This window comes from Prionailurus bengalensis, chromosome D4 (genome assembly GCF_016509475.1).
Source record: "Prionailurus bengalensis isolate Pbe53 chromosome D4, Fcat_Pben_1.1_paternal_pri, whole genome shotgun sequence".
Taxonomy (NCBI): Eukaryota; Metazoa; Chordata; class Mammalia; order Carnivora; family Felidae; genus Prionailurus; species Prionailurus bengalensis.
Genome location: NC_057359.1, coordinates 86,626,438 through 86,654,272, shown reverse-complemented (window position 1 = coordinate 86,654,272; position 27,835 = coordinate 86,626,438). Strand labels below are relative to the sequence as shown.

At 57.8% G+C, this 27,835-nt stretch overlaps 3 protein-coding genes across 6 annotated transcripts; all 3 read left to right on the top strand.

Moving 5' to 3' along the window:
* The first annotated feature begins 205 nt into the window (after positions 1–205).
* Positions 206–3,157, top strand: DPM2 (dolichyl-phosphate mannosyltransferase subunit 2, regulatory). The gene is made up of 4 exons (XM_043565963.1): positions 206–379; positions 670–759; positions 1,551–1,653; positions 2,468–3,157. Exons 1-4 carry the CDS (start codon positions 221–223, stop codon positions 2,524–2,526), a joined length of 411 nt encoding a protein of 136 aa, XP_043421898.1. The 5' UTR covers positions 206–220; the 3' UTR covers positions 2,527–3,157.
* Positions 3,158–5,607: 2,450 nt separating this feature from the next.
* On the top strand, positions 5,608–14,476 carry PIP5KL1 (phosphatidylinositol-4-phosphate 5-kinase like 1). 3 transcript variants are annotated; one of them, XR_006295015.1, is made up of 11 exons: positions 5,608–5,990; positions 6,799–7,002; positions 8,092–8,142; positions 8,349–8,503; positions 8,776–8,900; positions 9,398–9,432; positions 9,523–9,578; positions 10,578–10,690; positions 10,997–11,150; positions 13,186–13,952; positions 14,281–14,476. XR_006295015.1 is itself a non-coding variant. In XM_043565960.1 (10 exons), the coding sequence occupies exons 1-10, from the start codon at positions 5,961–5,963 to the stop codon at positions 13,451–13,453; spliced, it is 1,191 nt and encodes a 396-aa protein (XP_043421895.1). In that variant the 5' UTR covers positions 5,608–5,960; the 3' UTR covers positions 13,454–14,476. The 3 variants fall into 3 exon arrangements, 1 of the variants encoding a protein (XP_043421895.1); XM_043565960.1 differs by having other exon boundaries at positions 13,186–14,476; XR_006295016.1 differs by lacking the exons at positions 5,608–5,990; positions 6,799–7,002; positions 8,092–8,142; positions 8,349–8,503; positions 9,398–9,432 and having other exon boundaries at positions 8,637–8,900.
* A 2,926-nt stretch (positions 14,477–17,402) lies between these two features.
* On the top strand, positions 17,403–26,959 carry ST6GALNAC4 (ST6 N-acetylgalactosaminide alpha-2,6-sialyltransferase 4). 2 transcript variants are annotated; one of them, XM_043565959.1, is made up of 6 exons: positions 17,449–17,561; positions 18,000–18,086; positions 19,612–19,797; positions 23,123–23,535; positions 25,322–25,429; positions 26,276–26,959. In XM_043565959.1, the coding sequence occupies exons 2-6, from the start codon at positions 18,075–18,077 to the stop codon at positions 26,463–26,465; spliced, it is 909 nt and encodes a 302-aa protein (XP_043421894.1). In that variant the 5' UTR covers positions 17,449–17,561; positions 18,000–18,074; the 3' UTR covers positions 26,466–26,959. The 2 variants fall into 2 exon arrangements, with proteins under 2 accessions (XP_043421893.1, XP_043421894.1); XM_043565958.1 differs by lacking the exon at positions 18,000–18,086 and having other exon boundaries at positions 17,403–17,561.
* Positions 26,960–27,835: the final 876 nt, after the last annotated feature.

Genomic DNA, 27,835 nt, shown 5'->3' with positions numbered 1-27,835 from the left:
TCCCCATCTGCAAAATGGGACTTCTGACCTCCCACGCCATACCCGCTCTGGGTTTGGGGTCCTGGGATATTTAGAGATGGAGTTTTTCTTCTGGGGAGTGTTCGACAGGACGGACGGCATGAGTGCCAGCCAGTCTGGAGCCTCCCACTCGTTTCCCTTCACTAGAAAGCGTCTGGGAACAGCGTGTCCCATAATGCCCTCGGAAACTACATTTCCCGACATGCGAAGGGGGGGGCGGCACCCTCCTGTCTTGGGATACGTAGTCCCGGGCCCACTTAAAGACTACGACTCCCAGCGTGCCCCGCGGCCCAAGGCCAGAAGGGTCCGGACCCGGAGCGCGCTGTGGCTTTGGCTCCGGGGAGGGATCGCCGGGGAGATGGTGAGCACCGGACCGAGTGCGGGGGGCGGGAGGCGGCTGGGAGTGGGGTCTGGCGCGGAGCGGGGGCTTGGGCACTCGGAGCCGGGATGGCTCGCTCTCCCGCCGGCCCAGTGAAGGAGTGAAAATCCCGCGGCCCGGCATTCGCCCAGCCCGCAAAGTGATACTCGTCAGGCCTGTCTGCGGCTGTTGAGTGAATGGGAAGCTTAGCGTAAGCAGGCTGCGACGCCACCCCGCCAGTAGTGCACCTGAAGGGGGAGTTACTTCGTCAGCTGAGCCCTCCTTTTCTCCAGGCCACGGGGACAGACCAGGTGGTGGGACTCGGCCTCGTCGCCATTAGCCTGCTCATCTTCACCTACTACACCGCCTGGGTGATTCTCTTGGTATGTGTGCTGCCCCCGCCCTTCGTCTTACCTTCCACCCCCGGATCTTGAAGCCGACCCCTAGCACCCATTTAAGCTGCTGTGTGCCGGGCACGGGGCTAGGCGCTTTACCTGCTTCGTCTCGTGAAATCTCCAGAACAGCGCTATGAGGACGATGCTAGAGGTGTCCCAGTGTAGAGTATAGTATAGTGGCGAGAACCGCTACCCTTAAGGCCCTTAACCACTACACTGTACGGCCCTGTTAGTGATTTGCTTTTGCCTTTGATTGGAGTTCTAGTCCTTCCGGTTATCTTGCTCGCCCCTGGGCATGATGAATGCCAGCGGATTTTGTGAGGGCCTTTAGGTTTTTGTTTTTGTTTCTTTTTCCTGTTGGAAAATTGGTTGGTTACTGCTTAAGAAGCGCAGTGTGGTTGGAAGGCAAAATCTTGCAGAACTTTGGAGGGAAATGTTAGTAAAGAAAACCTGGAGCCCACTTGAGAACTGCTCACGTGCCTTTGCCCGGTGTTGGGCCGTGAGTGGCTTAGGGCAAGTCCCTCCTCTTCAGTTCATTGCCGGGTCCCCAGCACCAACTTAGGGCAGGCACCAGGCAAGTGCCCACGGAACAACTGTTCAGTAAGTGAATGAAGGAAACAAACCCGAACTCCCCAAATGCCATCATCTTAAAGCAAAGCAGGTGCTATACCAGTGCACTGACTGGGGTCAGCCCCGGAGGTGGAGGGGGTGGTGGTGTTTGGGCTTGAAGGCCTGGGCAAGACAAGGAATGCTCACCAGAGCTCTGCCCCCGATACCAGCCGTTCATTGACAGCCAGCATGTCGTCCACAAGTACTTCCTGCCCCGGGCCTACGCTGTCGCCATCCCACTGGCCGCTGGCCTCCTGCTGCTCCTGTTTGTGGGTAAGTTATCACTCCCTCAACGCTGAGCAGGGCGTCTGCTGGGAGCTCCCACAACCCTCTCCCATCCCTGAACATGCTTCCCCATTTTGCCAGTTGCTGTCCACCTGCTTGAGGCTCCTTGCTGCGCCCCCCTCCCCCAGTTAGCCCCTGGGATTTTCCTGTTCATCCTTCAAGACTGTCAGTCAGTAGCCCCTCTGGCCTTCCCTATGCCTCAGGCTCATTGGTCTCAAATGGGATGGCCCCAGTGGGGTGTCTCCCTTTCCCACCCCTGCTCCCTCCACCACCACCATCATCACTCTGTGCACACCTCGATCACCTCTTACCCCCTCGTCACCCACTGGCTCATGATTCCTGCCCCTCTCTGTCTCCCCCGGGGTTTAGTGTGTGTCTTCATCATCATTATTAGGTCCTCAGCTCCTGGAACAGGCTGTGGCCCTGAGCTGGTGCTCAAGAAAGCAGTTTGCATGAGTCACCTGGATGACTGGATGGTGGGGTGGGAGGTGGATGTGGGTTAGGCAGGTGGGTGGGCGGACAGGTGGTTGATTGGGTGAGTAGACGGATCATTGGGTGGGTTTGTTCCCTGCAGAATCAAAAACACTAAACATGGCAAATTGCCCGGGGTAGGTGCTCTGGTGGTGTTTGTTGAACACATGTGGGTAGACGTGTGGCTTGCTGAAGGACCAGGGAGGTGATTCTGGCCTGGCGGGTGCTTGGCCCCGCGTGCGGGTCACTTCCACTATGCTGGGCCCTGTTCTGGCCTCCCAGCAGCCCGGAGCCCAGGTCTCATGTGGCCTTTCTGGTCTGTGTATTCCAGGAGTGTTCATCACCTACGTGATGCTGAAGAACCAGAAAGTGACCAAAAAGGCTCAGTGAAGGCCCAGTGGGGCTGAGGCTGCCGGCCCTTCCTCTGCCTCCCCTCCAAAGGTGGGGGCACATAGGACGCATCCAGGCACCGCGGCCCCCCCTCAAGCCTGGCTGCCCTGAACACATCCCGGTGGGATGGAGCTGTTTAGGACTGACCACACAGGCCTGCTCCTCCCCTGCTCAACCTTCTGGAAGCCAGGAGGGAGGATTACTTGGAAGCCTCCCTCTCACCCCTTTCTGGCTCAGGGCCTGAAAGATGCTGGTTGTCCCCACCTCGCCTTCGGGCTCCCCGTCACCTTTTCCTCAGGGTCCCACCCTCTTGTTTCACTGTCCCTCTTGTCACCTGCTGATGTTGGACTTGGCAGGTTCTGAGGCGTCATGTGACCTTTCCCCACACGTCCTGCTCCTCATCAGAGGCAGCTTTCCCAGGTCTGACACAGCCCCAGGCCCCATAAGGACTTCTGGACCTGGAAAGCCTAAGGGGAGGAATGACAGGCCCCAGGGTTACCACCAGGCCTCGGGGCACATTAGGGTGGCCACAGGGGGCCCCCAGACCAACTGCTCCTCACAGAGGCCCAGTCCCCCAGCCCTAGCGCTAGCCTACTGGGGAGAGCTGAACAATAAACACTGATGATGTGTCTGTCTCTGTGCTATCCCTGACCAGGGAAGCCGGGCTGCTCAGGAACTGGAGAGGGGCTGGTCTCAGGTCGGGAGACCCTGGTTTGTGCAATGAGGTGCCTCAGGCGCCTCCCAGACTGTCCCTGTGCTGGACACAGGATCAAGTGGGGACTGAAACAGATGTGGATCCAGACAGGTGCAGCCCACAGATGGGAGCTCGGTGGGGGCGTGGCAATGTGCCAGATGCCAACCACATCAGCCTGTACTGAGCCTCCCCTGTGCCAGCCCAGCTAGCGCGCACTAGTATTTTAGGGACCCTCAGGCCAGTCCCCTAAAAGGCCAAGTCCATTGTCCGTCTCTTATACCCAGCAGCCCAACCTAGCGTGGCTCTGGGCAGTGAGAGCTGGAGGAACCAGAGCAGGGCTGGCTGTGGTCAGGTTGACTGATCTGGCGCAGGCCCAGCCCTGTCTCCTGGTAATCAACCCCGCCCCCCGCGCAGCCAAGGCTCCCGTCCACAGTTCCTAGTTTAAGGCTCTGTCACGCCTTGGATGTTCACTCTAGTCAGCAGAGGCAGCTCCCTCATCTGAGAACAGAGGCCGACTGCGGGCACACCTCCCCTTCCCTCCCCTGGCCCATCTTCCCCCTGTCCTCCAGTCCAGGCAGAGCTACGACCTGGGCTTCGGGTTCTGTCCTCTCCCCCTGCTGTGACAGGAGTATCGTGTCTCTGATGGTCCCCCTCTCATTGGAACAGCCACTGCCTCTCACTGGGGTCCTCCCTCGGTTTCACGAGCATCCCCAGGCCTCCATATAAAGGACTGTCCATCAACCAAGTAATTTCCTCCAGGTCTCTCCCCTTCGTAGCCAAATTCCGAAAAGGGGGTCCACATCTGCTGCCTGGATTTCCTCACCTTCACTGTGCTCGGCATCCTTCCTGGAGGGCTAGATCCACTCCGACCACGGTGACCCCATGTTAGTCTGTGACATCCCCCTGGACGCACCCTCAGATGCTCTCAGTGTCTGTGATGACCCATTCTCATGCTCCACTTCTGCCATGAGACAACATTGGGCTCTTTGGGACTTGGTCGCGAGCCTTCTCCCCACATATCCTGGGTGGCCTTGTCCTCATCCAGGCTCGCCTCCCAAGCCCCGGTGTATTGCATATGCACCAGCTAACTGCCACTGGATGTTGTAGTGGCACCTCCGATGAAGCCTGTCATGATCTGAGCTCTCAGACGCCCCCTCAGCAATCTGGACCTCCCCTCATGCCTCGGCCCCTTCCGTGACTGGCATCATCCTGTGACCCTAACCCCAGCCAGAAGCCTGGCAGACATCACTGCCCTTCCTTCTCCAAGCCCCCATCCACATGACCTCAAATCTTGGCAATTCTCCCCTTCTCTCCCTCCCCCACCGCAGTCACCTTCCTGATGCAAAGCCACCATCCTCTACCCTAAGTCACCAAAAGATTCCTCACCCGCTCCCCCCAGCCCACCCACCCACTCTGGCTCCCTCCAATGTGACTATGCATGACAACCATGGCCTTTCTAGAACATCTGAGCATCTTTCTCATACACATTTAGAATGCTTGTCTGGGTTCTCCACTCCCCTCCCTAAGATGGCCTAAGAGAGCCTGCATGGTCGCTTGTTCGATTCCTTCTCATTCCAGCTACCCTGGCTGGGACTCACTGGCCCTTTGCACATCCTTTGCACTCACTGGCCCTTTGCACTCAGAGGCCCTTTGCACATCCTACTCACATTGGTTCATCATATACTTGTGAAACACTGGTTTGTGCCAGGTACCAAGCCAAGAAATGGACCCAGCCTGGTTCCTGCCCTCCTGGTGGTCCCATTCTGGGGGTGGAGCGGGGGGAGAGATATAAGAAATAAATGCACAAGTCAATTTCCTACAGTGTTGAGTGTGATGAAGAAAATTAAAACTAGGTGATGTGAAAAGCATGAGAGTTGGGGACACTTCGAGTCAGTCAAGGTCACAAGAAAGAATAGGGCAAATGAGAGCCTAGGGGAAAGGATTTCAAGCAATGGGAACAGCACCTGCAAAAGCCCCAGGTGTGGAAGAATTTTATTCCTAAGGACCAGCGGGATGGGGGGGGGGGGGGGGTGGGAGGGCGTGTGGCTGTGTGGTGGGTGTAGGGAGAGTGGTTTGAGATGGGCCTGGGGCCATGGCTGGGGCGAGGGGTGTGGATTTTGTTCCAGTGCAGGGGGAAGCCACTGGAGGTTTTAAGCATGAGAGTGACATCATCCGATTTATGCTTTTAAAAGATCACGCTGGCGCTGTGTTCCTCCCTCTCACCACTGAATCCCCAGGGCCTAGCACTAGCCCTGGCCCAAAGGGAGTGTTCAAAATATGCCCTGAATGAATGCGTGCCCCGGACTTCCTGTGTGACCTGGAGATACTCACTTCTCTCTCCGGACCTTAGTTTTCTCACCCGAGAGGCAGGCAGTCGGTGGGGATTTCACGCCAGAGTGGGTGGGCCGGAGTGGATTTAGGTTTCCCGCCTTCCCATGCGGCCCCGAGACCCGAATCCCCCACTTCAGGAGACGAACTGAGGTGGGGGGGGTGGGTAATCTTCCCTCCTGGCGACCTGAAGCAATGCGCGGCGGCCCCGCCCCGGCCTGGACCGAGGTCTGAAGGATGCTGCAGCCCCGGGGGCGGGACCCGCAGGCGATCCCCGGCGCCTCCCGTGCGGATTGGGTGCAGCGGTGACCGGCGCCGCGCTATTGGTCGGTCCAGAAGCAGGGGCGGGGACCCACTCCTGCAGCGCGGCGGCGGGGACACGGCCAGAGCCCGGGAAGCTGCTGCGGGGGTGATGGCCGCGCCGAGCCCGGGGCCCCGCGAGGTAGGTGCGGACCCAAACGAGGACAGGAGAGGAAAGGGTTGGGGGTCAGGGTCCAGGCCTCCCCTCCCGGGGTAGCGCGGACACAGACCCTCAATCCAAGCCCCGGAGGGGTCCTGCCCTGGGCGGGGACCAGGACACGCCCCACAGGGGGCCGCAGGTATGCGAGGGAAGTCTGGCGGTTATCCCCAGAGAACTTCCTCAGTTTTCTCATCGCGAAAATGGAGGTGATTATAAAAGCTCCTCCTTCATAGGGCTGTCAGGAAGTCAGACTCTCAGCCAGTGCTGGGCACATGGTGGGTGCCCACTACTAATGGGTCAGCTGCTGCGAGCTCAGCTTCATGCTGACCCTCCGCTTGGCCTGGAGGAACTCCAGTCGAATAGATGCCCCCGTCCCTGGCGTCACAGCTCCTACTATCAAGGGTTCCTGGGCATGGAGCTCAAACTGCCACGAAGGAGTTATAGTTCTCATCTTACGGAGGAGAAAACGAGATGCAGAAAGGTTAGGTGACTTACCTAAGATCACACAGCTGGTGAGAGACAGGTTTGTCTGCGGAAAGCATTCTCTACCTACTGATAATAATAACCATCGTTCTATTCTGGGTGCTGACTGCATGCCAGGCACTGGGCGGCCCATCGCAACACCCAGTGAGGTGGGTACCAGCATTCTCCCTATTTTGCAACCGAGGAAACGGAGGCAGAGAGTGATAACAGGAGGGCTCACGAGTACCAGAGGTGGGACGCAAACCCAGGTCTTTCCCCTCTGGAATGCTTCTGTGTGCTCACTGCTTCTTGTGTTTCCTGCCACCAGGTCCTGGCCCCCTCCCCAGAGGCTGGATGCAGACCAGCCACCTCGACCTCTGGCCGCCGTGGCCTCCTCTGGCGTCTACGAGACAAGCAGGCTCGCCTTGGCCTGTTTGAGATCGGCCCGGGGCATGAGCTGCACCAGCTGACATGTATGATGCAGGCAGGGCTGTGGGCTGCCACTCAGGTCTCCATGGACCACCCACCCACAGTGAGTGGCTGATCTGTGCCATGCACCTCAACAGTACCAAGGGCAAGACTGCGTCGATGCCCTGTCTTGTTAATACTGCAGGACTGGGGATGAGAGGGCTATAAGAGGAGAAAATCAGGGGCTTGGGGTGCAGGGAGGGACATGCTGGGGTGGGGGCTGAGGCCAGGAAGCCACACAGCCCAGTGTGTGTTGGGGAGGTGAAGGCCCCCTTAACCCAGGTGGTTGGTGTGTGATCTAGTTGGGCCTCTTCTTCTTTGGGCCTCAGAGTCCCCATCTGTATAATGGGTAGGGGGGACTGTATTCCCTGGTCTCTGAGGCCCTCCTAGCTCTGCTAGGGTGCATGGCTGAGAAAGGACCCCACCCCCACCCTGCCAGCCTGGCCCATCCTCCCCGGAGCTCAGGCTGGGGCCAGGCTGGCTCAGCAGAAAGGGTCGCCCAACTGCAAGCTCAGCAGCTGGACGGAGCCCGAGCAAGCACGTGTGTTGTTTGTGTGTGTGCACACATGTGCACAGTGTGACCACAGCCCATAGGCCAAGTCCTGGCACATGGACCTAGAGGTCCAGGAAGAGTGTCGGAGCCCGACAAGAGGTCCTCTAACTCTCATCCCCTGCTGCCAATCTAACATGGCTCCCCAGTACTCAGCATGGCCTCAGGACCTTGCTGGCTCAAGTCCAAGAGCCAGCTGTCCAGCTGCATCCATACTCCATCCTTCCTGCAGCCACTTGGGCCCTCTTGCTCTTCCCGGTGGCCACCAGTGCTGTTCCCCCTGCTGTGAGCACCAGGCATGTCCTCTCCACCACCTTTCAGATTTCACCTTAGAGGTCACCTCCCCCAGGAAGCCTTCCCTGATCCTGCCTCTCTCACACTGAGTCAGGCAGGTCCCTTGGCTTTAAGGCCATCCCCTTTCCCTGGGATGGCCTCCGGCTTCACTTGGCCAACACGTGCATCTGGGTGAATGGACCAGGCTCTGAGTTCTGGTGCTGGTTGGCTGGAGCAATCAGACTGTGGAAAGGCGGTGAGGCCAGAGGCAGGGCTCTTGGAGATCCTGGGGCTGAGACTTGCCCTGAACCCCTCCACCCTTCCCTGTAGGGACCACCCACCGAGGAGGATTTCTCTGAGGTCCTGACCCAGGTTCATGAGGTAGGAAGCCCAAGACTGCTGCATGGGAGGGGCGTGTACTGGTGTTCCTTCTCTGTCCTCGGTCTCCCCCTTCGTGCAGTGGGAGTGCTGACTTGCCTCAGGGCCTTGTGGGAAGGATGTGATTACCCTGACCCTCCCACGCTAGGGCCAACTGCACACACCTGGCCCCCGTGGACACTCTTGGGCCTGCTTTTCCTCCCCTGCAGGGCTTCGAGCTGGGCACCCTGGCCGGCCCGGCCTTCGCCTGGCTACGCCACTCCCTAGGCCTGGCTGAGGGAGACTATCAGGCGGCATTAGGCCCAGGTGGCCCCTACCTGCAGTTCCTCAGCACCTCCAAGAGCAAGGCCAGCTTCTTCCTGTCGTGAGCTGGCAGCAGGGGTGGGGAAGGGGTGGGAGTGTTGTTCTTGGGTGAAGGGGGGGGGAGGCGGAGAAGAGAAACAGGATGGCAAGGTCGGGGAGGGCCAGGGCCAGGTAGGGATCAGACGGAGGAGGAGAGGGAGGACGGGAGGTGACAAGGGTGGAGGTGGGGAGACCTCCAACCTGGGCCTGGGGAGACAGATACACATTCGGGCAGAGGGCCTGATGGGGGCCGCTCCAGCCCTGCCTGACCAGTGACCTCTCCCTCCACCCCAGCCACGATCAACGCTTCTTCCTGAAGACCCAGCGCCGCCGGGAGGTGCGGGCGCTGCTCGCCCACCTGCCCCGCTACGTGCAGCACCTGCAGCGGCATCCGCACTCGCTGCTTGCGCGGTTGCTGGGTACGACCGACCGGCCAGGAACCCGGGACTGCGGGGCTGGGGGAGGGAAGAGAGAGCAGAGGAGGAGGGTAGGGAGTGGGGCGGTTCCCGGGGGGGGGGGGGGTAGGGGATCTGAGCCCGAGCCGGGCGGAGGGAACCGATCCGCCGGCCGCGGATAGTTCCGTGGGGGGCGTGTCCTAGATGGTCCTGTAGGGGAAAGGTGGTGTTTGGATGGGCGGGGCCTAAAGGGGGCGGTGTCGATTGACAGTCCCTTGTGGGGAGGGTATGTGGGTGGAGTCACGCCTGAGGACCGCGCATCTCTGGGGCTGCCTAGAGCCGGGCCCAGTCGGGACCTCTACCCAAGCCGCGGAAGAGGTCTGGGGGCGCGGCCTGGAGGGGCGGGCTCGGGAGGCGGTGGACCTCGAGAAGGAGGCGAGGCCTGGCGCCGGGCCTAGGGCGGGATGGGCCCAGGGGTGTCGAGTTTGGGGCCCCTCACCTGGCGCCCTCTCCCCTTCCAGGAGTGCACAGTCTGCGGGTGGCTCGGGGAAAGAAGGTGGGTGAGGCCGAGGCGAGGGGGCCGGGTCAGAGGGGGCGGCTGGAGGGTGAGATCCTGTCCTCCCTCACTCCCTACCCCCGTCCCCAGAAATTCTTCATCATCATGCAGAGCGTCTTCTATCCCGCCGGCCGCATCTCTGAGAGGTGAGTCGCCTCACAGGGCCCCGGCCCCACGCGGGACGTGCCACCTGCAGCACCCATCCCCCCCTAGATAGATGCGAAACTGGAGCCCAGGGAGGAGAAGGGGCATCCCCAAGGTCTCCTAATGGATCAGAGACAGTGCTAGGCACGACCAGCGTCTCTTGAGCGCTCAGGATGCACTGGGCACTCGAGTCTTCGCATTCATTGCCTTCTTTATTCCCAGAACGGTTCTGAGGGGCAGGTGTGGTTATCATGCCCCTTTTATAGATGAGAAGCTGAGGACAAGGAGGGCCAGCTACTCTGCGAGGAACAGGGATTCGAACCCAGCCTCTTACTTCACATGGCCTCTGTGCCTCCTAACCCCGACTCTGCCTGCAGGGTCTCCGTTAGTGCTCCCCTGGGGCCACGGACTTCCTTCAAGCCCCCCTGGTGCTGCTGTCTAGGGTTGGATGCCTGTGTCTGGAACAGCTCCAGGGATGACAGGGTGCTAAGAGGCAGGCACAAGCAGGGGTAAAGCCTGAACTGGGCTTCCAAAGGCCTGAGTTCAAATTCCTGCTCTGCCTTTTTTTTTTTCTTAGTTTATTTATTTATTAATTTTTAAAAATATTTTATTTATTTTTGAGAGAGAAAGAGTGAGAGCGGGGAGGGGCAGAGAGAGAGGGAGACACAGAACCTGAAGCAGGCTTCAGGCTCCAATGTGATGCGGAGCTGGAACCCCCAAGCCTCGAGATCATGACCTGAGCTGAAGTCGGATGTTTAACCGACTGAGCCACCCAGGTGCCCCACCCCCACCCCGGCTCTATTCTTTACTTACTGTGTGGGCAAGTCAAAGAAAACTCTGGGCCTTTTTCTTCATCTGTGACATGGGGCCAATAATGGAATGGGTTGTGCTGAGGCTTTGAACATCCACCCAGTGGAAGCTCTGGTTTCTTGGTTCCCTGTGTGTGTCAGTCTGTGTCAACCTGAATTCTGTCATCCCCTTTCTGTCATACCCCGTCACAGGTATGATATAAAGGGCTGTGAGGTGAGCCGATGGGTGGAGCCAGCCCCTGAGGGTAGCCCTCTTGTCCTCGTGCTGAAGGACCTCAACTTTCAAGGCAAGACCATCGACCTGGGTGAGCCATGGGGACAGTCAGTGGCTGCTCTTTCTCCATTGCGGGTGAAGTCAGAAGGGTGTCCCTGGCACTGCCCTCTGCCTGAGTCATTAAGAGCCCAGGGTCTAGAGTCAGGCAGAGCAGAGTTCAAATCCTAGCTCCACGACTTACTAACTAGGCGACCAGGCCAAGTTACAGATGAGTTTCCTCATCTGTGACGTGGGGCAGTAATGACACCTGCCCTCTTGGGGCAGATATGTGTGGAGCCCTCAGCACCTTGCCTGGCACACGATGAGCACTCAAGCGGGGGCACTGATGCTCTGGCAGGGCCCCAGCGGAGCTGGCTCCTCCACCAGATGGAACTGGACACCGCCTTCCTCCGGGAGCTCAACGTGCTGGATTACAGCCTTCTGATGGCCTTCCAGCACCTCCACGAGGATGAGAGGGGCCCGGGCAGCAGCCTCATCTTCCGCACAGCCAGGTGGGCCCCCCTACAGGGCAAGGGCAAGAATGAGGTGACGGGAGCCTGAGAGCGATGGGTGGTGAGGTGGGAAGACAGTACAGACAAAGGCTCAGAGACTGGAAAGTGCAGCGTTTGTGTGTCCGTGTGCGCGTGTGTCCACGTGTAGGGTGAAGGGCTGGAGAAGCCTGGCTGGCAGGGTGGGGGGACACATGCGGACAGCAGCAGAGGACAGAACAGGGGAGATCCAGCTGGACAAGGACTTCGGTGCTGATTTAAAGAATCTGCCCACTTTCCTGAAGGGGTGTGGGGCCATGGAAGATTTCAGAACAGTTTTCAGACCTATTTAATTTTTACTTTAGAAGGAGCCCTTGCCCTTTAACCCAGTGATTCTACTTCTAGGACCCTGGGGTCATCACCATGGGCACCATCATCATGGTGTCCCCCTGCCTTGTAGTAGCAACTGTTCTTCGCATGCTGGCCACGAGCCTCATTAAGGTGGGCTCCTTCCCATTTTAGAGATGTGATAAGTGAGGTTCAGGGATGGGAAGTGAGGTTGTAGAATGACTTCTGAGGATTCATGTTAGTCCTTGGTTGGTTGCTTTGATTTCAATCCTCCAAGGCCCACCTTTGTGACTGAACAGGATTAAGTAGGGGGTTAAGGAAGGCACATTAAGGAAAGAAGCCCAACCATCTGGTGGGTGGAAAAGAAAAGTGGAAGATGATGTCCTCTCATCTGGCCTCCGAACCCACCCTTTGGAGGAAGACCTTGGGATGGGTGAGGCTTGGGCAGAACCCAGATTAACGGCTCCCCACAGCCCTGTGGCTGGGCTGACCACATCCTGACCAGAGGGTGAAATTTCTGCCATGGGGCACAGACGGGTTCCCAGCCAAGTCTGCCCATCCAAACTAGGTCAGCTTCTGCCTTGCCCTCTGCCCCCATCTGGGGCTTAGATTACAGCCGTCATTCAGCCGGTAAACCCTAGTTTGCATATAGTGGTTGTTGTCATATTGAAATTTGCTAGCTGGTAAGTTGCCACTGTTCCAGCCCCACATCTACCAGTTCCCAGCCCCCCATTCAGAAAAAGACCGCGCCCCGCCCCCTCCCGGCACCGCACCGCACGCAATGCAAAGGACACTAGCGGTTTGCCCAGTCTCCCACACCACTGGGTTCTGATTGGTCGATGCCTGGGCAGGGCCTGTCTTTCATTGGCTTATTTCCCTCCGCGACACTTCCCCAACTTCCCTCCACCTCCAAGAGGACGAAGTAGGGAATTGAACCTGCTTTGGGCTGGGACTGGGACCCAGCCAAAGGCATCTTCGGATTTGGAATACATTTGGAAGGCATCCCATCCCCCAACACACACCTCATCTATAAACCGGAATTGGACTTTGTTCACAAGGTTTCTTTCAGCTCTGCCACCCCGAAACCTCCAGAGATGGACGACCCCAAACAGAAGTTTGGGAAATACCCCAACACCAGACTTGCCCAAAGTGACCCGGCGGATAAAATGCAGAGCCAGGGTCTGCGTGACCCAAATGCTCTAGACAACAGAAATGTAACGCGAATCACACATGTGGTTTTAAATTGTCTAGCAGCCTCTTTAGAGAAGTAAAAAGAAACAGGTAAAACTAATTGTAAGAATATATTTGTTACTCAATACACCCCAAATTTTATCGTTTCATCATCTAATCAATACAAACATTTATGAGGTATTTTACATTCTTTTTCTCATACTGTCTTGGAAATTCAGTCTGTCTTTTACTCTTAGAGCGTATCCCAGTTGGGACTGGCCGCAGTTTAATGCTCAACGGCCACATATGGCTAGTGGCTACGTATTGGACAGTGCGACTCTAGACCATCATCCACACTTTACTCGGCCTCCCAGTTCATCTGACGTCATAGGCCTGGCACACAGGAGTTGTGGGAATGAGCGGAGGAAGCGCAGGGTCAGCGCAGAATCACCGCGGGCGCGCCGGGGCTAGGCTTGCGGGAACCCTTTGGCTGGGGCCCCCCTGGAGGAGGCAATAGCCTCACCCACCTGTCGGCCGCCAGGTCTGTGCGAGGGGTACAGAGCCCGGAGGAGCCGGGATCCCAGAACCGCCGGCTGCTGCCCGACTCCCCCAACGCCTTACACATCCTGGACGGGCCGGAGCAACGCTATTTCCTGGGTCTCGTGGATCTCTCTACGGTCTACGGGCTCCGCAAGCGGCTGGAGCATTTATGGAAGACGCTGCGCTACCCAGGTCGGACCTTCTCCACCGTCAGCCCCGCTCGCTACGCCCGTCGCCTCTGCCAGTGGGTGGAGGCTCATACCGAGTGACCCGCGCCCGTCGCTCTCTCGCATCTGGACAATGGGCACACGCCGGGAACCAGGGTTCCAGTCTGGCCCCGGCGGCGGGTCGGCCTCCCTTCACCTGCTGTTCCTCCCTTTGGCCTCCAGAGGGCAGCATCCCCTAACTAATACCATGACATCACAGCCTCATTTGGTGGTGATGACTGGTTGGCGCTGTGCCAGGGACTCCCCAACATTAGCTCGATTAATCTTCAAAAAAAAAAAAAATGCTATTATTCTCTTTTTACAGACCATGAATTGGAGGCTCAGGGGGTGAAGGTACTGAGCAAGATCATTCAGCAATAAATGCTGGAACCAGGACTCGACTATGCCTTTTGGACTCAGGAGCCTGTATTCTTACCCACCAGCTCCCTTAGCCCTGTCTTCATGCTCTGGGGAATGGTGTAGGCTGAAGGCTCCAGCCAAGCCCCTTTGTCGTCCAGATGGGGAAACTGAGGCCCAGAGACTTTAATGGGCTTACCCATGGGTAAGTGGAAAGGCCAGCCCAAGATCCCAGGTCTCCTTACCTCCTGTCCACTGGCCTTTTGGGGTGGTTCCTGTGGCTCCTGCTTCTCTAGGGATGCAGGCAGGAGAAGGGGAGGTTTTGGGGGCGGCTGCATCTCTGGAAGACACTATGTTAGGACCCACCGTTGATCTTGAGTAAGTTCTTCCTTCCTCTGGAAGTCGCTCTTCTCATCTGCGAAAGGGGGACAGGGGTTGGTGGCCAGTCCAAGGGCCTGGCCGCACAGACAATACCAGCAGCAAAGAAGCACAGTGCGTGCACAGCCCCTGATCATCCCTTCTCCTTCCTCCAGGAACCTCCAGCCTGGCCTCTGACCCTGGCCCGATCCAACCATACCCAAGTGGGCCTCTCCTCTAGAGCTGCTCTGGGGCCTGGCTGTGTGACCAGGGCAAGGTGCTAAACCTCTCTGTGCTTCAGTGGTCAAATCTGTAAAATGGAAAGGATGAAAGTGGACTTCGTTAACTCATTAAATATTTATTGAGCACCTACTATGTGGCAGGCCCTCTACTGGGTGGTGGGGACCTGGGGAGCAAGATCCACAGATTCCATAGATTCCACAATTCTCTCCCTCACAGAACTCACAGTCTAGGGAGAGATTGTGACAAAAGCAGCCCAGTGTGACAGAGCCTCATGAGGGAGCATGGGGCCATGGTGCTGAGGGAAGGGGCCTCCACCTAACAACTTGACTCTAACGTTTTAACTGAGACCAGAAGAGTCCGATGCAGCCCTGGGAGTCAGGCCAAGGTCATGGCAAAGGTCTGGGGTGAGAGAGAACGCCTGACACTTGAGAAAGAGAAACATCTCACTGTGGGAGGGACAGTGTGTCGGTGGTGGGATTTTGTGGGCCAAGAACTGACCCCCCAGGACTGGAGCTTGACCTTGGGAAAGCCCTTCAGCCGATACCAAACATTGCCATTCCACTAGCCTTTAGAGGAAATGAAGAAAAATGGTGGGGAGGGAAGGGAGAGGGAAGGGAAGTTGAATGCCACCGCCCTGGAGTGTGGGCTTCTGGAATGCGTGTACAATTGTCCTCACCCCTAGTTGTCTGGGTGACCTTGGGTGATATTCAACCTCTCTGAACTGGCACAAGCCACAGAGAATTTCTTGTTTGGGCTCAGCAGGAAGTTGAGACATGGAGGCCTTAAGGTCATCACTCAGGAGGTGGGTGGGTTGAGGAAACTGTGCTGTGGGGCAGCACAGAAGGCTTGGCCCTACATTTCCCCAGGGTCTGGGTCTGACAGGACTGGAGCCTGAGAGTCCTGCACTCATAGATAAGCATGACTCAGCCCCTCACCTAGCTGGGGTCTTTCACAACGGGCTAAGCCAGAGCCTGAGGCTGGAGAGCGACATGACTTATCCGAGATCTCACAGGGCCCAGGACTCCTGGTTGTCCTAAATTGCTCATTCAACAGACATGATCTAGCACATGGTGCTGGATGATTACTATGAAAAAGACCAATCAAGGTGAAACTTAGAGGGATGGGCATGCAGTGTCACATAGAGTAGTTGGCCAGGGCCTTTCTGAAGAGGTGACAGTTGAGCTGAATGGCCGGAAGGAGCTGGCCGGAAGGAGCTGGCTATGTGAATAGAGCAGTCCAGGTAGAGGATACAGCAAGTGCAAAGGTCCTGAGGTAGGAATGAGCTCAGTGTGATTGGGGGTCAGAAGGGTGACCAGGGTGAGCAGATGGTGATTAAGAAGAAAGCAGGAGTTCAGACTGTACAGGGCCTGGTAGGTCAGGATAAAGAGTGGACTTTTGCAAAAACCAAATTGAAGAGCTTTATCTGAGCCTGCAGGACTTCCCGGTGTCAGTTCTACTGTGGATTTATGATTCTCATCTGCTCTGGGAGCCCAGGACATTTGGGCACATCCTTGTTTCCATGTGGCCAGGAGAGTGTTGCCTCTTTAGAGAAAGAATCCTCACATCAGGTCACCAGCCATTGTGGGTAATGAATGGATCTGTGGGGAATTCCTCACAACTGTCCCCTTAGGGTTGAGTCTATGAGGAAGAGAAACGTGAAGGATGAAGACTGGGGGTCAGGGGCAGAAGGACTCAGGCTTTGTGTGCCCGGCCTCGTGTGAATGGGAGACCACAGAGAGAGTTTGAACTTGGGCCACCACCCTTGAGCTATGCCCAGGCTAGGGTGCAGGGACAAAGTAGGCCCATGCTCAAAGGAGGCCCAGGGACAGGGCTTGCCTCAGCGTGCCCTCCCCTCAATAGGATGGGGAGAGTCATGGCCGACTTGGTTTTGCACCTGAGCAGGCAGCCTTGGGAAGTTGCTGATCTGGGTGTGGATCAGAACGTGGGTACCTTGGCATCGTGCCCACGTCAGAGCCTTTGAGAAAAAGGTGAATGGAGTTTGAAATGGGGTCTGAGCAGGAACCTAGCCTGGATCTCAGGGGAAGGCCCCATAGAGGGAGGTGGGTGTGGTGGAGGTGGAAAGACCTCCATAGGTAAGACCTTTATGCTGGCCCATAAAGCATCATATATATATATATATTCAGATGGAAAATGTGCCCTCTACTTCACCACAGGCTCACTATTCCCTATTGCCCCATATCTGCTCTTTCGACCCTTTGTGGCTCCTGGCCGTGCTAGAGTTTGAAATCCCCAAGGGACCCCATTTGGGCCTTCAAATGGGACACATTGCAGCCTCTGTGGGGGTGCAACACCGAGTTGGTTGGGGTCTGGAGGACACTTTGGGAGGGGGTGTTTGGGAGGTGAAAATAGGTGGCCACTACGTGGCAGTGAGACTGCCCGGGGTTCGAATCCTAACAGTGTCACAGCTGCTCTGCACCGTACCACTGGCAGGTAGGTGCTGTTATTATCCCCACTTCATAGAGGAGAAAAACTGAGGCTCAGGTGTAGGTCACACCACCAGAGACAGTCCAGCTAGGGTCGACAGAGAAAATATAAGACGCCCCGTTACACCGGAACGTCAGATTTTTAATACAATTATACACTGTTTATCTGAAATTCCAATATAACTGAGTGTCCTGTATTTTACTTGCTAAATCTGGCAACCCTACCCGCTTGAAACCCAGGGCTGCTTGACCCCAAGCCCCTGCTTAATTTTCCTACCCACCCCCCCCAAATTTCAGAAATGGAGAAACCCAAGTCCGGAAGGCTAGGCAGCCACGGAGGCGCCCTGGTTCCCACCCCCGCTAAGCCTTTTCTCTCGGATCCCCGGCAGGAGCTTGGGAGAAACGTGGTTGGGCAGAAAAGGGGAGATGCGGGAACTCCGGCTCCGCCCACGGCCTGCAGGCCCCGCCCCCATCCCGGAGGCCCCGCCGCCAGCCACGCACTTCCCTCCCCAGCCGCGCAGGCGGTGCTCGTAGGTCCCGCCTCCCTCCTCCCGGGCTCCGCCCCCAGCGCGCCTGTCTCCTCCCCGTCCTCGCAGACCCCGCCCCCGCTGCCGGCGGCGCACGTTCGGTTTCCAGTCTCCAGAAGCCGCGGCCGCGGTGCCGCCTCCGCCCCGGGGCTCAGGCTTCCAGCCCGGCCCGCCCGGTTTGCGGGCCATGGAGCTCCGAGCAGTGGATCGAGAACAGCTGGAGCGCCCCAGCCTACCCGTCTGGTTAGCTCCCGGCCGGGGGAAGGGGCGGTGGAATCTGGGAGAGGGGTGGAAATCTCTCGTCCTATCCCGCCTCAGGCCTCTCCGTTTCTCCCGCCCGTAGGGAGGTAGGAAGGATGGGGAGGCAGTCGGGGCTCCAGGCTGCTGGTTCTAACTGACCCAGACTCGATGGGTGACCTTGAGCCGAGGGCTCCCCCTCCCTGCCTCTCTTTCTCCATCTGCACAGTGGGGATTGGGTTGGTTTGAGGTTTCCCGAAGGTCACCTGATACCAGGTCTTTTAGGATGCGGACAGCGCTGTCCGGTGTTTGGGGACTTTAAGGCGTTTGACTCCCGAAAGCCATTTGCCTTGACCCTGGCCCCATACCCTTCCCTGCCTCAATTTCCCTGGGCAGGTTCCTCAGGGGCCTGGGACCTAGCTCTGAGTTTCTGGATCTTGGCAGGTGCCTGGCTGCCACCCCTTCCCAGCCTGAGCCCTGGAGACAGCAGCCCCCAGGCTGCTGAGCAGCGGCAACAGCATGAAGGCTCCGGTAAGTGGTGGAAGGAGGAAGGCTCTTGGGGAACTTCCGGCACAGCAGCCTCATAGCCTCTCCCACCCCAGCACTGACTCACTTTTGACCCACTGCTCCTGAGCTGAGAAGGGGAGACTGGCCTCAAAGCCCTGCCTGATCTGGCAGGCTGTGTGGCTTCAGACAAGTGGTGTTCCCTCTCTGGTCTCAGTGCCCTGTGCGCCTCCCCTGTAATGAGGAGATAACAGTACTACCTCTTGTGGGTATCCCCTAGGTCACCCAGGTGAGGCACCCACCTGGGAGGGGGATATGGTGCGAAAGTTCAGTTTAGCTGCTCTCAACTTTATTTAGGAGCTGCTGGTTGTGGGAGAGGACCCTGGATGTTGTGGGGAGTCCACCACCACTGCCTGAATCTGGGTCTCTGGGCCCCTTGTGGGCAGGGGACCAGATGCCGGGCAGAGCCTGAGGCCTCAGGGGCTGAACCCCCTCCCCCCGTACAGCTGGCCACAGACAGATTTATTTTTAGAAGCTGCTGTGGCTTGTGGGCAGAGAAGGGTGGGCCTCTGGCAGGATATGCCCTGGGAGGGGGGCGGGGGCGGGGAGCTGCATTTCCCACCTCCGATTTTCAGAGTACCAGCCAGCTGCTGGGTGGGTTCTGTGGGCCAGCTGAGGGACCTCTGCCTTGGGCGGGCTGGGAGAATATTAGAGCCCAGAGAGACACAGATGGTGACCAGGGTGGCCCAGCCCATGACGGCAGCCGCAGGTCGTGCCCCCTGTCAAGGGGCTCCTCGTTGAAAGGCTTGGTGGGGGCACTCCCTAAGAGGGCCAGCGGGCCCCCGGAGGGCGTCCTGCTTCACGTGGCCTTTGGTGCATGTTTTCTGGAGGTGGGAGCCTCTGAACCAGCAGCTGTCAATTACTGAAACCATTTCTTGAGTGACACTTCCCTTTCTGCCATCCTCCTTACTCACCTGGGCTGCTGATCCAGATCCGGCACCAAGTCAGCTGGGGGAGGGGACAGGGGATGGGCACCCTGGCGGCCTCAGTCCAAGGTCTGAAGGAGGAGGGTTTGCCCTCCTGAGGGGCCACTCTTGCGTCTTCTTGTGCACATTATAGTCTACACAGCACTGTTACCGCTGGCCTCACGGTGAGCTCACAGGTGCTACGGGCCCTGAGTTTTTAGAAGAGGAAGCAGGTCCAGAGGGGTGGAGAGTTGCACCCAGGGCTACAGAGTGCACCTAGGCTTCTGGTTAAGAGTATGGGCTCTGCAGCCTGGATTGAAGGGCCCATCCTGTTTCCATGCTGTGTGGCCTCGGGTTTTCATCCCGGATCCCTTATCTAGAACATGGGAAGAATAAAAGGGCTTGTCTTCAGAGCCTGAGCAGCCCAGAGGAAGCCCTGGTTAACTCTGGGCTCTGCTGATGTTCTGGAAGCTACCGAGCTGGGGTTTGGACCCATGAAGCTGGAGCATGGCACCCCAGCATCAGCTTCTAAGAGGAGCCCCAGGGACACCCCCCGCACACACCCCATGACTGTTTGTCTCCCCCAGGGTCGGCTCCTGCTTGTCATCCTGTGCTCCTCGGGCTTCTCAGCTGCCTACATCCTGCTGTGCTGCTGGGCCTGCCTGTCCTTCTGCCTGGCCCCCTGCCTGGACCCCCACCCGTCCACCAACTCCAGGCCCACTGTGCCAGGGCCCCTGCACTTCAGCGGATATAGCAGCGTGCCAGATGGGAAGGTGAGCTGGCCGGACAACATGTCGAGACAGGCCGGCCAGGGTGCCCCCTACTCTCTGGGCATAAGTGAGAACCAGGCGCGTGCCAGGCCAGCCTGGACCCCAGGCTTGGCCCCTCTGCTCACCAGCTGTGTGACATTGAGCAGTCACTACACCTCTGTGAGTCCCAAGTTCTAAGAGGAAGTGGATTTATTTATTTTTTATTTTGTAATTTTTTTTTTTTTCCAGAGAGAGAGAGAGAGAGCACGAGCAGGGGGGAGGGACAGAGGAAGAGGGAGAAAGAATCTTAAGCAGGTTCCACACTCAGCGTGGACCCCAGTGTGGGGGCTCAATTCCATCATCCTGGGATCATGACCTGAGCCAAAATCGAGAGTCGGATGCTCAACCAAATAAGCCACCCAGGCGCTCTAGAAATGTTTTTGTTTTTGTTTTTTAATTGAGTAAATATTGTCTGGCTGCTCTCAGCTGGGTGCTGGAGGTAAAATAGGTGAGTCGGCCAGGGTGCTCACCCCTGGAGCTCCCAGTCTGGTGGGGGAGACAGACACCTTCACATCGTGGTGATCTGTGTATCATTCTGTGTATGTATTTTTTTTTTAATTTTTTTTTTAATGTTTATTTGTTTTTGAGAGAGAGGCGGAGACAGAGTATGAGCAGGAGAGGGGCAGAGAGGGAGGGAGACACAGAACCCGAAGCAGCTCCAGGCTCCGAGCTGTCAGCACAGAGCCTGACGCGGGGCTCGAACCCACGAACTGTGAGATCGTGACGCTTAAGCGCCTGAGCCACCCAGGTGCTCCTGTCTTTAGATGTAACTATGTTTGCACATAAGCCATTCATTCGGCAAGTGTGTATTTGGTGCTTGGATGCGCCTTGTCTTGTGCTGATGATCGCTGCTGGGGATGGAAATGATAGAGAAAAGTCATGTCAGCCCCAGACCTTTCGTCCTCTCGTGGACGCTGGAGCTCAGGGGTGATGAGGCAGCTTTGGCCCCTGCCCCGTGACGCCCCCCTCCCCATGCTTGCTCTGCCAGGTGCAGATTGGAGTACGTTATACCCCTCACCCTGGTTTCAGTGGCCCCCCATGGTAGCTTTCTCAAAGGCATCCCATACTGACACCCAGCACAGAAAGCTCCCGGCTCTGAGTCTGATGGCTCTCTGAGCACAAAGGTCAGAGGGAGGCATGTTCAGGGACCCCGGCTCGGAGGAGACGTATTTTGGGCCTTCATTTCTCTGAGTCTTGGTTGCCTCCTCATCGGTAACTTCTACCGATGAATCAAGAATCTTCTGGTTTCTACCTCTGTAGAGTTGCTCTGCTGATCTAACTGGGTGATCCGTGGCCAGTGTTCACAACAGGTGCCATGTAAATATTTGATCAAGATGTAAAACCACTGGGGGTTTGGCCGCATGGGACAAGAGGTGGGGTGGGCCGGGTAGATGCTGTCCCATCTTCCGTGGTGGTGGCCAGTGTTTATTTCAGACACTCGAGCCCATGCGGATATGGGCTCGAGGTGGCCAGATCCTCTGGGTTTCTTAAGAGAAGCCAGAAATCCAGGTTTTGGATATCCGGAAAAAAATCTGGTTGCAGTTAAATAGTTTAAAGCCCTTGCGTGGGACAAGCTGAATATCTCCTGGGGCCAGCAGTGACCTCAGATCTGAATAGACCACAGTGGGCAGGTTAGGCTCAAACTGTGGGCAGAATAAAGGAATCGTGCTGTCTTTTGAAGGCATGGAAAATGGGCCTGTGAGTCCCTAAATCAACATTAGGTCTGATATAAAATATCTCAGAGAGGAATACAGGACCATCGTAAACCCGTGTCCTCTCGGGAGGGCATGGAGACATGGGGTGGGGAGCAAGTCTTTTTCTGGGACCCCTGACCGCCAGTGAACATTTGTAGACATGTTGGCTCAGCTTCAGCTTCTCGGGGGATAATGAGATGGTTGGGCCCTCACTGTCCTCTGGGTCTGGGCTAATCATTCCCCAGGCAGTTTTATTTTATTTTAATTACTATTTAAAAAAATTGTTTTAGTGTTTATTTATTTTTGAGAAAGACCGAGCATGAGTGGGGGAGGAGCAGAGAGAGAGGGAGACACAGGATCCGAAGCAGGCTCCGAGCTCCGAGCTGTCAACACAGAGCCCAATGGGGCTCAAACTCACGAACCCTGAGATCATGACCTGAGCCGAAGTCAGACACTCAACTGACTGAGCCACCCAGGCGCCCCTAATTATTATGTTTTTATGGGAGAGAGAGAGAGAGAGAGAGAGAGAGAGAGAGAATGCACGTGAGTGGGGGAGAGGGGCAGGGAGAGAAAGGCAGAATCTCAAGCAGATCCCATGCTCAGTGCAAAGCCCCACTCGGGGGCCCGATCCCACAACCCTGGAATCAGGGCCTGAGCCGAAATCAAGAGTCAGAGGCCCAACCGACTGAGCTACCCAGGCGCCCCTCCAGGCATTTTTAATTGAGTCCTCTCACAACCTGGTCAAGTAAATGCTATTTTCATCCCCATTTGACAGATGAGGAAACTGAGGCTCAGAGAGACAGAGGAAGTGGCAGAACCAGGATTCAGGCTCCGAGCCAGACGTTCTCAATGTTGTGAAACCCTAAAGACTAAAGACCCTTCTTTTACTTACAAACCGGGCACAACATGAGTGGGGCTCAGGCAGAGGAGGGAGTGGCCTGAGAGTCATTGTGAAGAGCCGAGGTTCATGTTTACTTAACAAGCACGTATATGACCCCTGGTACCAGTGTGTGCTAAGTACCGCTTCAAGTGCTTTATAAATGTTTGCTCACGTAACCGTAATAAAGAACCCACGATGGGGCGCCTGGGTGGCTCAGTCGGTTGGGCGTCCGACTTCAGCTCAGGTCACGATCTCGCGGTCCGTGAGTTCGAGCCCCGCGTCGGGCTCTGGGCTGATGGCTCGGAGCCTGGAGCCTGTTTCCGATTCTGTGTCTCCCTCTCTCTCTGCCCCTCCCCCGTTCATGCTCCTTCTGTCTCAAAAATAAATAAACGTTAAAAAAATTAAAAAAAACAAAACCCACGATGGAGGGCATATCAGGGCCTCAGCAATAGGGAAAAGGGACATGAAGGTGGCCGATGAGGAAGCATGGGGCTCTGAACGCAGAGTCTCAGCCCTGCCACTTGCTATCCATGTGACCGTAGGAAAGTCACTCCCCCGGCCCAGCCTCGATTTCCTTACCTGCAAAATGGGTTGACGCCGTACTTGCAGCTGATACAGGGGCCATGTGAAGGCGGTGGCTGTTACCGGGTGGAGGGACGGGGATGTGGCAGCTGTGTGCTCATGCCTTTCTCTTCCTCTCTGCCTCTCCCTGCAGCCGCTGGTCCGAGAACCATGCCGTAGCTGCGCCGTGGTGTCCAGCTCCGGCCAGATGCTGGGCTCGGGCCTGGGCGCGGAGATCGACAGTGCCGAGTGCGTGCTGCGCATGAACCAGGCACCCACCGTGGGCTTTGAGGCGGACGTGGGCCGGCGCAGCACCCTGCGCGTGGTCTCGCACACGAGCGTGCCTCTGCTGCTGCGCAACTACTCCCACTACTTCCAGCACGCCCGTGACACGCTCTACGTGGTGTGGGGCCAGGGCAGGCACATGGACCGGGCGCTGGGCGGCCGTACCTACCGCACACTGCTACAGCTCACGAAGATGTACCCGGGCCTGCAGGTCTACACCTTCACGGAGCGCATGATGGCCTACTGCGACCAGGTCTTCCAGGACGAGACGGGCAAGAACCGGTGAGCCTGGGGCCGGCCTGCGCGGGGCGGGGGGGGGGGGGGGGGTCTCCCTGCTGGCTGGGGACCTGCCTTCTCAAGCCGCTTCTTGTCCATCACGGGTCTGCTCCACCGGGCGCTGGGGTTCAGCAGTGAGGGAGGCAGACGTGCTCCTGCCTCTGATGGGGGACAGAATCAGAGAGACTGTCGTTCGTCGAGTTAGCACATAGATCAAAAAGCCCCTACGGTGGCCGGCCTTACGAGCACAGGCTAGGGGAGCACTGCCGCGGGGAGCGGTGTCGGGAGCTCTGGCCTCGGGAAGGGATACTCCCTGAGATCTGAATTGGCCTCGGAAGTCCCTGCCAGATGACAGAAGTAACAGTGACGGTAGAAACTAGAAACGGCCCTCTTCCTGCACCAGGCACTGCCTTAAGCCCTCTGGGTTGAGGATCTCCTTTCATCTCACACTCAGACTCCTCCCAGCCTCCTCCTCCACGCGCTGGCTCCTCCCACCCCCACCACAGCTCTGGAAATCTGGCCGCCAGCCTCCAGTTTCCCAGCCAGAAACCTGGGCTTTGTACCCGCCTCCTTTCATTCCATCACCTGCGGCATACGGTGGCCTCTTGACTCTCCTGTGCCCACAGGTGCCACCTGGACCCAAGCCACCGTGGCGCCCCAGCCTCCGCTGCGCTTGTAGCAGCCCCTTGCTGCCGCCACTCTTGCCCCTTTGCAGTCTGAGCGCCAACCGCCTGCAACCTGACGGAGGCTTCCCTTCACGCGGAGAATAAAGTCCAGGCTCTCGTCCCTCCCCTCCCCTGGCCTATAAGCCTCCTACGAGGCCCGCCTCCGTGATCTCGTCATCTCCCTTCTCTCAACCTGCCCGTCCTCTGGGCCTCCTCACATCTCTACACTGGCTCTCACCTGCAGGGCTCATACATGTTTTCCCTCCGTCTAGAATGTTCTCCTCTCACGCCTCCCTGTGACTGACTCCTTCTTGCTATTCAGGTCTGGATGGGATGTCACCTCATCAGAGAAGCCCTCCATGACCACCCCCCGTCTGAAGGTGCCCTTCCCTGCCTGACATTCTTTGTCCCCTTCTCGTCTCAGCATTCCTGGCCCTCCCTTGAGAATGTTAGCACCGGCCATGGCAGGTCCCTGGCCACCCAGTTTGAAAGAGTGAGCCACCCCATAACCCTTCTGTCAAGGTGGGTGTGAGTAGCCCTCGTCTGGGAGGGTAACCAGTGCTGGTGCATTGAGAGAGTTGAGCCCTGGGCTGCCCACACAGTCCCTCGCTCCCAGTTGGGTGTGGGTACCAGGGGAGGTGCTGAGCTGACGGTGTCCCCTCCCCATAACTACCTATATAATTCTCCCCGTTCCACAGATGGGTCAGCGAGGCTCAGAGAGGTTTGTGAGCAAAGCTGATACCCTAGGGCAGATGTAGGGTTTGAATTGAAGACCAACTTGAATTCAGACAGGGGTCTTCCCCACTCTCACCCGCTGTGCTCGGTGGCCTCACACGATGGTCTGGGGGTTTGCTCAAGCCCCTTGTGGGTGGTGAGGGGCTGAACGAGCCTGGGTTGGCGTCCAGCTGCACCTCTTTCCTGCTGCTGATCTCGGGCTGGCTCTGTTCCCTCCCCAGCCTTCCCCAGGGCCCCCTCTGTAGGGGGTCAAGGGGAGGGCCCTTGGCCGGGAGAGTGACCAGCGCTGTGCCTGGAGACAGCTGAGGCTGGGCCTGTCGCACAGCCCCTTCCTTGCTCAGACCCGCGTTGGGGAGGGACGCAGCTGTGCTGACTGTGCCCCTTCCCGCCAGGAGACAGTCCGGCTCCTTCCTCAGCACAGGCTGGTTCACCATGATCCTCGCCCTGGAGCTGTGCGAGGAGATCGTGGTCTACGGAATGGTCAGCGACAGCTACTGCAGGTCAGGCCAGCCGGGTCCTGGGCGGGAGGAAAGGCCGGGGCGGGGAGGACCTTGGGCCCCCTGTCCTGGCCTCACCCTGGGGGAGCTTGGGTGCGTGGGCTCCCCCGTGGGCGGCTGAGGCTCAGACACCCCTGGGGCCCAGGGCCTCCCTTTCCTCATATGTAAAAGAGAGAGCGATCACACCTTCCCCAGAAGGTTGTAGAAACGTTTAGAGAGAGAATAAATCTACCGAGGTGCTCAGAAGGGCATCATCAGGCACCAGCTGCGTCGAAGCTGCTGCCGTTGATACCACAATAGTTCAGTATTATTGTAAGGAACATGTGCACAAGGGACAGGACGGGCCCCGGGTCTTTGTTTTCTGTTCTCTTGGAGCTTGCTTGGTGAGCACGTGGGCCAGATGACAGCCCATGTGCGCCCTCTGCCATGGCCCCGGGCCAGACGGCCAGTGTGCACGGTGCTGATGAGCGGGTGGGGGTGCAGCCGCGGGGACTGACGGGATGCTCACCGGAAGCCCAGGACCCGCAAGGCACTTTGCAATCTTACATCTTTTTGACCCGTGGTCTCAGGTGACCGTCTGCGTTTTACAGACGGGTTATTTATGCTCACAGAGTACGTCTCCAGCCCAGAAGCGGCCAGCTTGCAAGAGCCAGAGCCAGGGTCAAACCCTGGCCCGTGGGATCCGTGGGCTGCCCTGCGCCTCCCCTGTCCTGACCTTCCCCGGGACCAGGCATGGGGGTGCTCCAGCGGGGAGTCCCTGATGAAGGGCTGGTCGTGGTAGGTGGCAGGGTGTGGCGGGAGGCGGGCGAGCTTAGGTGCCCCACGCCTGTCCCTCTTCCCCACCCGCAGGGAGGAGAGCCACCCCTCGGTGCCTTACCACTACTTTGAGAAGGGCCGGCTGGACGAATGTCAGATGTACCTGGCCCACGAGCGGGCGCCCCGCAGCGCCCACCGCTTCATCACTGAGAAGGCCGTGTTCTCCCGCTGGGCCAAGAAGAGGCCCATTGTGTTTGCCCACCCATCGTGGAGGACCCAGTAGCCCCATCGCCTAGCCAGCCACAAGGCCCTCACCGGGCCTCTGTTCCACACTCCACCGGAAACATTTAATTTATGGATCCTGTCTCCTGCCACATGCCTAGTGGACCTAAGGTCCCTTCTGGCCCTACCCTGGGGACACTTGGAGCCATCTTAGGCCTCCCGACTTGAGGGGGAGAAGAGGAGGACTGTGGTGACCTTTGCAGCCCTTCCCTGCACCCCACTTTCTGAGTAATCCAAATCTTCGTTTTGGGGTTCACCCCCCCTCTGGGTCTGTCCAGTGGCCTTTGCCCCCGGGGCTGATGGCCCCTCAACTCACCAGCATTGTGATCTTCGATCTTTCAACAGCCCTGGTCCTTCTTCACTGTCCCCACTCCACCTGCCTTTGGTGCCACATTTCCCAGGCTGGAGCTTGGGGTTCGTTGGGCGAAGGGGCCTTTGAACTGTGACTGCCAGGGCCACCTCTGGAGTGTACGGGTAAACATGTGTTTTCTGGAAGCCTGTCTGAAGTGTGGTCATGTGTCTGGGGGTGGGGATTGGGGCTCCTCTCCCTGCCACAATCCCATAACCTGTTGACTCGCGGGCAGGCTGGGTCCTTGGGCCCCTCCCCGGGCCCACAGCCGGCTGGACTTCCGGCATTTAACCTGCCCACGTGTTTCTTCCCCAGGAGCCTACCTGCTTCCCCGCCAAGTCAGGAAGCCTCTTCCTCACCAGGCCGGGAAGTCTGGCTCCCTGGCTGCACTTGGCACGGGGAATGCCCCACCTCAGCAGCTTCCAGGGTACCCCTTGTCCTGTACCAGTGGGAGGAGAGTCCAGAGCTTGGGAGGAAATGACTCAGGGTGGGAAGGAAAGTGCCCCACCCCGTGTCACCTCCCTGCTCCGTGGGTTAAATTCCAAGGATCTTGCCAGTTAAATCCCCTGTTAACTCTGAAGTTGGTCACACTGCAAGGAAGGCAGGCAGAGCTTCAGTTTCCTCACCTGTAGGGTGGGAAAAACAGACTCACCAGTAAAGAGCAAGGGCCGGTGAACAAGGGTCTGGGGCCACCTTGGGGAGCGGGACAGAGTTAGCACATTTTACAGATAAGGAGAAGCCACTTGGCTGAGCCAGGAGAGCAAGGGGTCTGAGTGCCTGGGCCCTGCACCAGAGGGCTGGGGAGAGCCCGTGAAAGTACTTAACTACCCCTCCCTCCCTTTTTCCTTTCCTTCCTTCCTTCCTTCCTTCCTTCCTTCCTTCCTTCCTTCCTTCCTCCGCTCCCTCTCTCCTTGCCTCCTTCCTTAATCTGGAGACCAGGAAACTAATGAAAAACCAGGACCCCAGGACCTCAGGCTGTCAGCTGCGATGGAGGAGCCCTGGGGTCCTAGCTCCCCCAGCTC